We start from the raw sequence: 10,832 nt of genomic DNA on the forward strand, positions 1-10,832 counted from the left end.
TTCAGGGGTGGACCATCAAAAGGTATCCACATTTTTATTCAAAAAGTCACGGTCTCTGTGTGGCAAAGCTGCACATTTTGCCAAGAATTCAAAATAAAATTGCTTTTTGATGGTAAAACAAAGGGGAGAAGATGTGACAGCGTCACAGATTCAGCAGTAGGCGTAATAAAAGGACCATTGGGGCGCGTTAGCGCCCCCTCCTCTTGCGGCGTGGCGGCGGTGTGGCGAGGGCCGATCATTGCCGCTTGCGGCTTTAATTTTCTCTTTGTTTTTGTTTGCTATAGCACATGTCCTCATGGCTCAGACCAATGTCCAGCTTAACGGTCACCTCCATGTTCAACTACATACAACTCTGTATTATTGTTACTATTATTATTAGTGTATATTTATATAGCACTTTTCCACCTTAAGCTGTATTCACTTGTTTGGATTTTCTCAACAACAAATGTTGTTGCCACAGCGCTTTTCAGGTTTGTTCAAGAGTTTTGATCTAAGTCTATGTTCCTGTGCATGTTAAAAAAGTTTGAAAAATGTTCCCACAAGAACCATTTATTAAAAATAAAAATATCCAAAGAAATGTGAAAACCCAGTCTCAAAATTGTCTGGAATGTTGGGAACTTAGTTACACACTCACTTTGACTTTACAGAGTGCATGCCATTTGCAAATGTTTGCATTTTGGAAAATAAAAGTTGTGTAAAATGTGAGATGTAGATCATTTCCTTTTTCTTGATCCATTCATGCACCAATGGATCAATTAATTTAACACAATATCTCAAGTTGTCTTTTAAATTTGTTAAAAGCAAACAAAAAGCTGGTTAAAAATATGTGGCTGGAAAAAAAAATGTGTCTCTTAAAGTATAGTAATTTGACAAATGAGATGCATTATATAATTTGAGACCAAGCTCAATAAATAAAAGCAGTTTGTGACATTTGAATAATACCACAAGGCAATACAATTAGAAATACTGTCACCCATGTCACGTCATATAAGGCTTTCTTGTTACATCAAAAACAAATCTTTAAAAAAGGTTTAAAGAACAGACATGCACTATTGCTCAAACTATTAATATTTGATACACAAAACAAGTGGCATCACTGTTGGCTTCATCACTGAACATTCCCAGCATGTTGACGTACTGGAATTGGTAGTGTAAGATTAATGTAGCAAACATCATTATTAGAGGATAAGAAATCTCCATGGGAGAAATGGCTTGAAGAGGACAACCACATACCAACATTCTTCCATATTGCACCAAGTGGCCATCAGCTCCTCGCTCACAAAACAATACTTCAGCTCAACTCAATACAAAAGCAGTTTGAGGTTTTACCGATGTTATGAGTTATCTCGCAGGTCTTTGGCTTTAGCCAAAATGGTTTGTACATCTGAGATTGGATAATCCTAAAAGGGAAAAAAGTGTTATATTTTGATTAAAAACTTTATTTAAAACAGCCAATAGAGATCGGGATCATATGTCAATCAGAAGTTGTAAAAGCACATGTAGAGAGCGGGACATGAACGGGCCTCTGCTCACCCTAACCGCCAAGATTCCTGGCCCGCAGTTTTGGTCAAAGCTCTGTAGAGTCCACTAAATGCCATTGTGACTTCCAACCATGCTTCAGCAGGACGAAATGAGGGGAAACCGGCTTATTTGGATATATTTGGAAACAATTTAAATATAGATTTTATGAATCAATTACTGAGCCAACAATTGAACCTGTTCTTCTGTGTACCAATGAACTCGGCATAATCCCAATCCATAACCTTTGTGTGTTCTGTTTAATCCTTTTTACTACATAATCATCTATATACTACTATACAGATAGTGTCCTTTAACTCAGCTCTTTTTATGGCAGTAAAAATATAGTGGATTTTTGCTCAAATCTGTTAATCCACTTTAATTCTGGCCAAAAGAAAAAAAGTCCAAGATTTTAACATTGAGCAAGTTTTTGACTTCCATTACAAAATGTTTTGATTGGTCTGCAATTACACCAACAATTGTGTGATTTCCTGATCATTTGTGGTAAAAACAGGCCTCTCTGAAGGGGTGTGTTGTTGTATTTGAGAGGGTCCTGGAGGCATATACTTGCCTGGGGTGTAACATATTTTGTCTAAAACACCAGAGGTAAAGCATGGGGAAGAGCTAGTTAACTATGAACTTAACTCACAGTGTACCCTTTTCTAAAAAGGGGAAATCAAATAATCAGGGAGATTGTAATTTTATAGTGTTATTGCAGAGCAAAAAAAAAAAAAAACCTGAAAGGACTGTCATTTCATTATAACCCTCCTTTTCAAATTAGACACTGCAAAAATTTCAGCTCACGCTCACTTTTTAATTGGGAAATGGTTAATTTATGAGTTTTATTTACCGGAACTAACATTTGACTTCATAGTTAGGGCAATGGAAATATTAAAATACCGTATATTTACGTTTTGGTTTGAACTGAAGTGGATTAACTGATTTAAGAAAATAAGTAAACGAGTGCAACAGTACAGAAAGACGTTTTTTCTAATACAAGGGAGATTGCATGTATAAGCCGTTCCTGGTGGTTTTGACAATTTATGGATCAGATGCATGTTTGAGCGGTTTATTTTTTTTATATTCAGCTTTGTGTTCTGTATCCATGTATTGAAAGCTCTGCCAGTTCAACCTGCTGCTACGTTTAAAAAAAAGATCAACATCACGTGACACTTCTGAGGAAGGCAGAAGAGTGCTACTGCCACTGACATAGGTATGATAAAGATCATTAGACTAGTTTAAAATATACATTTACTATTGAGCTAAATTGTTGTGAAGTGAGTGACGATACAATCCCGAACTCCATAGGGAATGTTTCTGAAACTTTACCTGTAATAACCTCATATTCACAGTAAAGTCCCCTGCAAGCAAGTTTTGCCTGATGAGTCTGTGGATACAGATACCATTTAGTCACATCATTGCAGACAGAAAGAAATAATGAGTAAAATGAAAAATTCACATTAGCATTGCACAGCAGACAAGAATCAGGAAATGGAAACGGTCCAGATCTGAGAACAGGGTGTCCCAAATCCGGATGACATCCGGCAGAAGGAACTCCTGGGATAACAACAGGGTCAACCAGCGGAATGTAAAATACTGGGGTTTGATGTTCTGCTCCTCCTGTCAAAAGATTACAAGGGAATATAAAATATAACATGAATTAAATTCAATGTGAATGTAAGATCAGTGTTGTGATATCATAATACTAAAATGTCCAACTCAATTTTGATACTGAGGAAAAAAAGCATACATTGTTGTAATATTCTTTTATAGAACTTTTAATGCTACCCGTTTTTACTTTATTTTACCATGCCAACCTCAAGACCATTCGAAGTATTGATATATTTATTGACAACCCTATTCAGTGTCTTAAGATTTCTATATATATATATATATATATATATATATATATGCCTTCATTTAAAACACTGTTTTCATACCAATCTCTATAGGCAACATGCCTCGATAGGTTACAACATCAGATAACATGCATGGACTGAAACAAAGTAACTCACCAGTTTCAGAAAGAGTTCTAAATCTTTCTCTTTGAGCATTGAGTACACGCTTTCCATCTTGTAGGTGATGCCACATTGGGAATCATCCAAGCTCTTAATGAAGTTGTCTCTGTTCTCCGACATCAGGTTTGTGAAACAGAAGAAAGTGTCTGCTTCAGCATGTTCTGACAAATCAAAATAAGGCAAGTGCTTTAAAATGTTATTGTGTGTTCAAATTATATGGTTTGAAAAATGTGATTGGTTTGAATTCTGTACTCTTACCTTTCCACTGGCTGTTCGGGTCTGTTGCAAAGGTGTAATATATCGGGCCCACAATCTCATTCATGCCCTGTACGTACGCTATGCCAGGGTTCAGCTTGGCGTAAATGAAGAGGATTCGCTCCACCACCTCCCAGTGTGCTTCACTTCCATTGGGCAGCACCTCGTATTCATTGGATGGATACAGGTTGTAAGCTTTTCCAGGAGAGCTAACCTACAAAACATAATCAAACAGACATTATTGCATTATCAAGCAAGGAGAACAATATACACAGTACACTCAACAGTGACTCACATTTGTTACTCCACTGCGATTGCGATTGACAGTTTGTGCTTTTAAAGTAGTTTGTTCCACTCGCCGCCTAAGTGTCTCATAATCGTTTTGAGGATCTAAAATAAGTTGGCATGGGTAGTCAGTAGGCCGCTGGAAGAATGCCATGTCAGGATATAGCCGCCTGTGAACACATTACATTTCAAAATGATGTTTTTGCAGCACGCATCTTTAATAAAAAATGGTTGATACCTCACGTCCTTGTCAATCTGAAGAAGAATTTCATTATCTCTGAAGTAAGTATTCCACCTGCTGTCAGGGTTTGGGTTCAGAGGCTAGAAGTCAAGACAGAAACTAAAACTCATGGAGTACATACAAGCACGTCTAAAACTTTTGAACATGGTGCGGCCGACTCACATGGTCCTCCAACGTCACATCCTCTCTGGAAAGGCCCAAATTAGCTTTAGCAATACCGGGCTGGATGATCATTTCTTTTAAAAACTGCGAGTACACCTCCCTGTCAGAGAAAAAGAACATAAATAATTGACAGACCTTTTAAGGTATGTCATAAGTGTCTCATCATTCTTAATGTTTATTTATTTTATATTTGATCATTATTATTAGAGGTTGGTATTGTGTATTATTAAGTATCATTTGTAACTGAGGTAAGGAATATAAAGGCAAGAAAAGTGAATAAACAGACACTAATTGTTAAATGTTGAAGAGAGATTTGTGTTGCGTTATAGAAAAAGCATACCGGTACTAGAAAAGACATGTGATTATGAATGATTTGCTTATGAACGGTGACGGATGAACAAACACAATTTTATAATGATCCATTTGTACACATTTTTCAGCTGAGCTACTAAAAAAATGAAATGTATCAACATAACATTGAGTTTTACCTTTGCTTTTGTAGGAAAGACTCCCATACTGTCTGATCAAGAGGTAGGTAATTGAGAAGAATCTGGAAGAATCAATAGAACAAAATGACAGATCAGTGGACAGCGACTACCAATTCGCCACTTAAATTAATACACATATCCCAGAGGTAGTTTCTATGGTAATTGTTGTAGATTGTAATTTTAAATGCATGTATTGATGAAACATTGGTTGAAGCTAAATAATCAGATTTATTTACATATGTGGTTTCCACATATGTAAATAAATCTGATTCATAGAGGGTCCATAGATCAGAACATATTTAGGTGTACATGTGAACGTAGCCACCAACACAAAGCAAAAAATACTTATTGACAAAAGAATAAATGACTAAACTGTCCACTTACTTTCCAACAAAGTGCTCGTATACCTCCTTCAAATGGGATACCTGTCGCATAGAGGATAATTCTTTAATCAATAATAAAAAGGTGCACTGTATGTGTAAACATTTTCAAAACGATAACAACTCCACTTTTGAACACCAGAGGGTGTGAAAAGGACTATTATCAGGAGGTTCCGACCTGTGGGCAGGGCTTACTCAGAGTAGGATAAATATCAGAAAAGATCAGCAGATTGAGAATGTCTCGAAACGTTTTTTCAATCATTTTTCACAGATTTCTTTTCTACAATGGATCACTCCTGGATGAATGAGGGATTACACCAACTTGTTTCTAAGAATTGATGACTATACTGTACAGGTGCAGCAGGTGAGGGAGGGGCAGGTGTGTGAGAGCAGAGACATGTGCCCGGTATACCACTATAGCCTCTTGCGGCCAACTACATTCGGTATTTGTGTGGCCTGGAAGTAGCGGCAAGTAGCCTTACGTAACATGGGACCGCTCTGGCCAATAAGAGCTGCTAGAAAGAAGCAGAGTGAGCTGAAGCTACTGATTTAAACCTATTTTTAAGAAAACTGAAGGGGTTTGAACTGGAAAAAGCAAATGACCTGAAAATAGACAACAAAATTTAACCTTTGTTAAAGCTGTAGTTGGGAAAAATGCTTTCTGGGCACCAATGGACTGGCCACTGGGGCCGACTCATGACAGCTTTAAGTTAGCAATACCCTATCCAGATCATTTAATATGCTAACCCCTATTCAGGAAGCAATGTGGAAGAATAACATTTTTTGCCATTGTGCGCCAATGAGCACAGGCTATAGAGAAAATTGCACTGCCATCTTGGATTCCTCTTCTTATTATATTCCAATTATACTTAGCTGAAAATGATACACTAATGCAGACAAGAGCATTTGTGGCTCTTGGCCAATTAATTGGCCCCCCTCAAGATTTTAGTTTCATAGTCTTAACTATGTAACATGTTTCTATGTTTTATGTAACTATATTTTACAGAAAAGTACATGTGCTTATAATTATAAGAATTATAAGCACTTTTCAATTAAAACCTTCGGAGGAAAAATAATAGCCCAACCATGCACTAATGTATCCTTAGTAAATTAGCCACTTGCTAACCAAATAGAGGACATGAACATTAAAACATGACTTGGATGATGTGGATGCCTGAACCACGCCCAGATCAGACTACGGCAAGGCGCCTAGGCTTTGGGAAACATCAAGGATTGATTTTAGTTCCATGGGAAACACCAGTTTACTCACTGGAGCACACATTTCCTGGTTTGGAGCAAAGTGATGCCATTGGCCGCTGGACACCACATGGGTCAGTATTAGATCAGACCCCCGCTGCCTAACGGAATTCTGAATTGGCTCCAATATGGCGGCCCTCGTGGCCGAATTTTTCGCTGGAGCTGGAGTTGGAGCTGGAGTTGGAGCTGGAGCTGGAGCTGGAGCTGGAGTTGGAGCTGGAGTTGGAGCTGGAGCTGGAGCTGGAGTTGGAGCTGGAGTTGGAGCTGGAGTTGGAGCTGGAGTTGGAGTTGGAGCTGGAGCTGGAGCTGGAGCTGGAGCTGGAGCTGGAGCTGGAGCTGGAGCTGGAGCTGGAGCTGGAGCTGGAGCTGGAGCTGGAGTTGGAGTTGGAGTTGGAGTTGGAGTTGGAGTTGGAGTTGGAGTTGGAGTTGGAGTTGGAGTTGGAGTTGGAGTTGGAGTTGGAGTTGGAGTTGGAGTTGGAGTTGGAGTTGGAGTTGGAGTTGGAGTTGGAGTTGGAGTTGGAGTTGGAGTTGGAGTTGGAGTTGGAGTTGGAGTTGGAGTTGGTTTTACATGACTTTGATGCCAATGTGCAAAATTAAAGAGTGGAAATGTATCTAAAAGGCATTAAACTTCAGGTGTGGGGAACAGCCCAGTCAAACCAGTAATACACTTGACAAACATAGTATCAGCTGAAACAGCTGCCCCAATACCAATACTCAACTTGCTCTTGTTCGGGAGTTGTTCCTCTAGTAAAACACATGAATGTGTGTTAGCTAGTTAGTAGCTTGTGATTTGTAAGTTGTAACTTCTGTTAATAAACAGTGAATAAACCAGATAAATTGAGTTTATTTCAATCTACAGTTAAGCCTTGTGTTTGATAGTTGTCCTCGTTCATATGTCTTCAACTTAATTGAGCCAAGTAGCTTGTGTTACGCTGTTATAACATTATGCAAAAATGGCATGAGTTCAGCCGGACTCATTAGGTCCGGACCTGAACCTAAACCTCTGGATTCGAATCCGGACTTGAACCTGAACGTGGGTTTAGGTATGCATCCCTACACGGCCACAATCAGTCTTTCGTCTGCCATTGTTGACGAAGAAGGAAGAAGTGGCTCTTCTTGGGGAATTCCACAGGGAATACCAGAAATGCGAGGGGAAATACATACGTACTACGTCACTGGAGCGTAAGCTCTGATTGGCTGCTGCGGCGGCTGCGGCGCATCTGCTGCAGAGACCTGAACAAATCTGAGCATGTCGCGCTAGCCTTTGGTCGCCTCGGCCGCCTCATACGCACGCTCAAAGCGTCGAGAGCGTAAGAAAACGCACCAATCGCGCCGCAAAAACGAAGAAATCGCGCCGCGGGAAACGCACTACGCGCTTGACGCGCGTTTACATAGACTTTGAATGTAAAATGGACGTTTCGGCCGCGGCGGTGTGGAAGCCCCTTTAGAGGGTTAGAGGGTTAGAGTTAGAGACAAGGGAGCGGATTTTGACCCAAGAGAGAAAATTATTGCCTGAGCTGCATCAGCGGGACCGATCTCGGTTGTAGTCATGTTGGAATTCTGACTTTCGAGAGGCAGCGGGGTCTGATCTAGACCTAACCACACCACATGAACTGGATTTACAGGGTTGTGGTTTAGTGCGACATCTAGTGGCAAAAATATTATACAGCTTCAGAACAAAAAATATAGTGATATAATGAGTAGAAAATACTTACACTTACTTATTAACAATACAGTCAAAAGGTGTATTTATTCCACCCAAAAATACATAAAGCATGCATTTAAAAGACAGCAGAATCATGTGCCAGTAAAGTACTAGTGTGCTGTGAGAGCAACATTGCTCCTGGGAGTTGAGCAGTTTGATTGAGGCTGGGGCAGTTCAGTCTGTTGTTCCTGTAATGAGGCACTCACAGCCTCCTCCCTGATGGCAAGAGCTCATATTAAGTGAAGAGGGGAATGAATGAATGAATGTCTTTGAGACTGATTATTCTCATGGCCGTTTTGTGGATGCGAGCAAGCTTGTTAATATTGCTAATTCCCAAGCCAGACTTTGAGTCCATATCTGATAAGGCTTTCCAGTGTGGCTTGACATAATGCCTTTTCCATCAGCACCTACTTGGCTCTACTCAACTCGACTCAGCCCTTTTAGCGCATTTCCATTAGGTGCTACCTCCTCAGACAAGGCACTTTTTAGTACCCTCGTCCCCCTCAAGCCAAGTCAAGCCAATCAGGGACTAATGATGTCCACAGATCGTCAGATGCTGATTGGGTAAAAGTGTCATATTTCTGCAGCAGGAGACAAACACAGCTGTGTCTTCCGTAAACAAGCTGCACACTACACAAGTTTAGACTCTTAACGATTTATAAACGTGAGACATAAAATGCAGACCACAGATATAAAGAGAGTGTTATAACATCTGTATGATCCCCGGGAGCAAAGACTAAAATATCATGGTGAAAACGATAAACTGCACAGGAAAGTGAGTTATAGTGTAATCTGCTGCAGCTTCACCAACTCTTCCAGCGTGAATTTATAAACTCCACATGAAGATCTACACTTTATAAAGAATGTTATTCTCTGTGTTTGTATCCTTCCTCTGTGTCCGTAATCCCGTCTGCTTTGCTCTGCTTTATTGGCAGTTACTTTGGCAGTTTTGCTAATGTTTTAAAGTTACTAAATTGTAGTACTAGTTGTCATGTGTTGTGGTGTCGAGTCTCAAATAATTTGTGCAGTTTCTATGTCCAGTTTTACACAGCACCACTGAGCACCAACTGTAATGGAAATGCAATCCGGACTGAGCGGGGCCACGAGCACAGAGCCAGGCCGAGTAGGGACTAATGAAAGATACATCCTCTGCTGCAGCCAAGCGCACAAGAGTCTATTTTGGGCTTTTCAGCACAGGTCACAGTCTATGTTGAGCTTAGATGTCGGAGGTCACCTGCTGGATGACCACTTCATTTATAATGAGAGGCTCGTGGTTACTAATGTTGCGATGAACAATGATAATATATTACAACAAAAAAGTGAAAACAAATTACCATTGAAGCATAACTCTCGCAAGGTCTTCAAATTGATGTTTTCTTCACCCAGTGCTACTTTAAATTCTTGTATTCTGTAAGAGAAGAACATTTTATAGTACACAAGATATTACCTTAGGTTATTGTCACGGTATTTAAAATAAAAATAATATTATTTTTGAATACACCGTGAAGCAAATGCATTACACAGACCAAAATGTACCAAGATACAAAGGCTATAAATGCAGGTGCAGTGCACTGAGCACTAGATGGTTGGTTGAGCATTAGATGCAGATAACTAACAGGTAACCAAAAGTCATGACGATATGCAAACAATTTGCCCGTTTTCATCATTAAAATAACGTTAATAACAATAGTATACAAAAATGATAATAATAAAGAGTTGTTTTATGGACAAAATATACAAAATTTAATGCGTTAAATTAAAACAAACGTCACAAAACAAATTAAAAAAAATTTGACCAAACCAAAAGCTCTGCGAGCAGCTCCAAAGGGTCGGCTAATGGTTAGCCAGAGAGGAAGTGTGGGTCAGCTGATGTGCTAACATCTGCTATCTGTGGCTAATCCTAAACAAAACCTGTAGAACTAATAATCTGATGTTGACATGAAGAGCAACGAGGACAGGAATCTTTTGGTGAATAAATATAATTTGTGAAGTGTTTGATAATGTTTTGAAAGACCAGCCGTGAATTGTTCTTGGGTTTAGCTAGCTGTGATGCTAGCCCATTCCTTCAGTTTGAGTGCATTAATTGGAAGCTGCAGTTATGGTGATATTGGCACTATTTACAATTGTACAGAAGCGTAAAACAAATATTACTTTTGCCCTACCTGTTTTTGTACGCAGTAGACATGTCTGGACCAGTGGTCTGGATAAGCGGCTGTGCAGTAACTCAGTTAAAAATGATTGAATTGTTGTCCGGAGGAGGGAAGTTCTCCTCTGTCACTTCCGTCTTAGTCAGCGATGTAGAAGAGTGGATAACATACAAAATGAATAGTTTACGTATTATATAAAAAAAATTAACTTAATCAAATGTGTTTAGTTGTGCATTCAACCTGCTGACAAACACCTCATGAAATGAAGAGTATAAGTTCACCGTATTATTATTAATAATAATGATAATAATAATAATAATAACTTATATTGGAAAACAGGAGAACAGCATGGACCCACTATATATACACAGTACAC

The 10,832-nt window shown here is 39.3% G+C and overlaps 1 protein-coding gene across 1 annotated transcript; it reads right to left on the reverse strand.

The window, feature by feature from the left end:
* Positions 1–826: 826 nt before the first annotated feature.
* On the reverse strand, positions 827–10,583 carry tbc1d13 (TBC1 domain family, member 13). The gene is made up of 12 exons (XM_072454104.1): positions 10,472–10,583; positions 9,644–9,717; positions 5,352–5,392; positions 4,968–5,029; positions 4,480–4,579; positions 4,315–4,397; positions 4,087–4,246; positions 3,795–4,005; positions 3,534–3,697; positions 2,978–3,138; positions 2,848–2,905; positions 827–1,400 (listed from the first exon to the last, which is right to left on the reverse strand). The coding sequence occupies exons 1-12, from the start codon at positions 10,492–10,494 to the stop codon at positions 1,335–1,337; spliced, it is 1,203 nt and encodes a 400-aa protein (XP_072310205.1). The 5' UTR covers positions 10,495–10,583; the 3' UTR covers positions 827–1,334.
* Between the last annotated feature and the right edge of the window lie 249 nt (positions 10,584–10,832).

This window comes from Eucyclogobius newberryi, unplaced genomic scaffold (genome assembly GCF_026437365.1).
Source record: "Eucyclogobius newberryi isolate DKJ021-1_F unplaced genomic scaffold, fEucNew1.0.hap1 SCAF_2, whole genome shotgun sequence".
NCBI classification, from domain to species: domain Eukaryota; kingdom Metazoa; phylum Chordata; class Actinopteri; order Gobiiformes; family Gobiidae; genus Eucyclogobius; species Eucyclogobius newberryi.

What these genes read in the sequence shown, in the direction of transcription:
- tbc1d13 (XM_072454104.1), bottom strand. Translation starts at nt 10,494, where the DNA reads ATGTCTACTGCGTACAAAAACAG. An exon ending in GCGAGAGTTATGCTTCAATG is followed by an intron (nt 5,393 to 9,643) that starts GTAATTTGTTTT and finishes TCTATGCGACAG; the next exon opens with GTATCCCATTTGAAGGAGGT. An exon ending in CAGATTGACAAGGACGTGAG is followed by an intron (nt 4,247 to 4,314) that starts GTATCAACCATT and finishes ATGTGTTCACAG; the next exon opens with GCGGCTATATCCTGACATGG.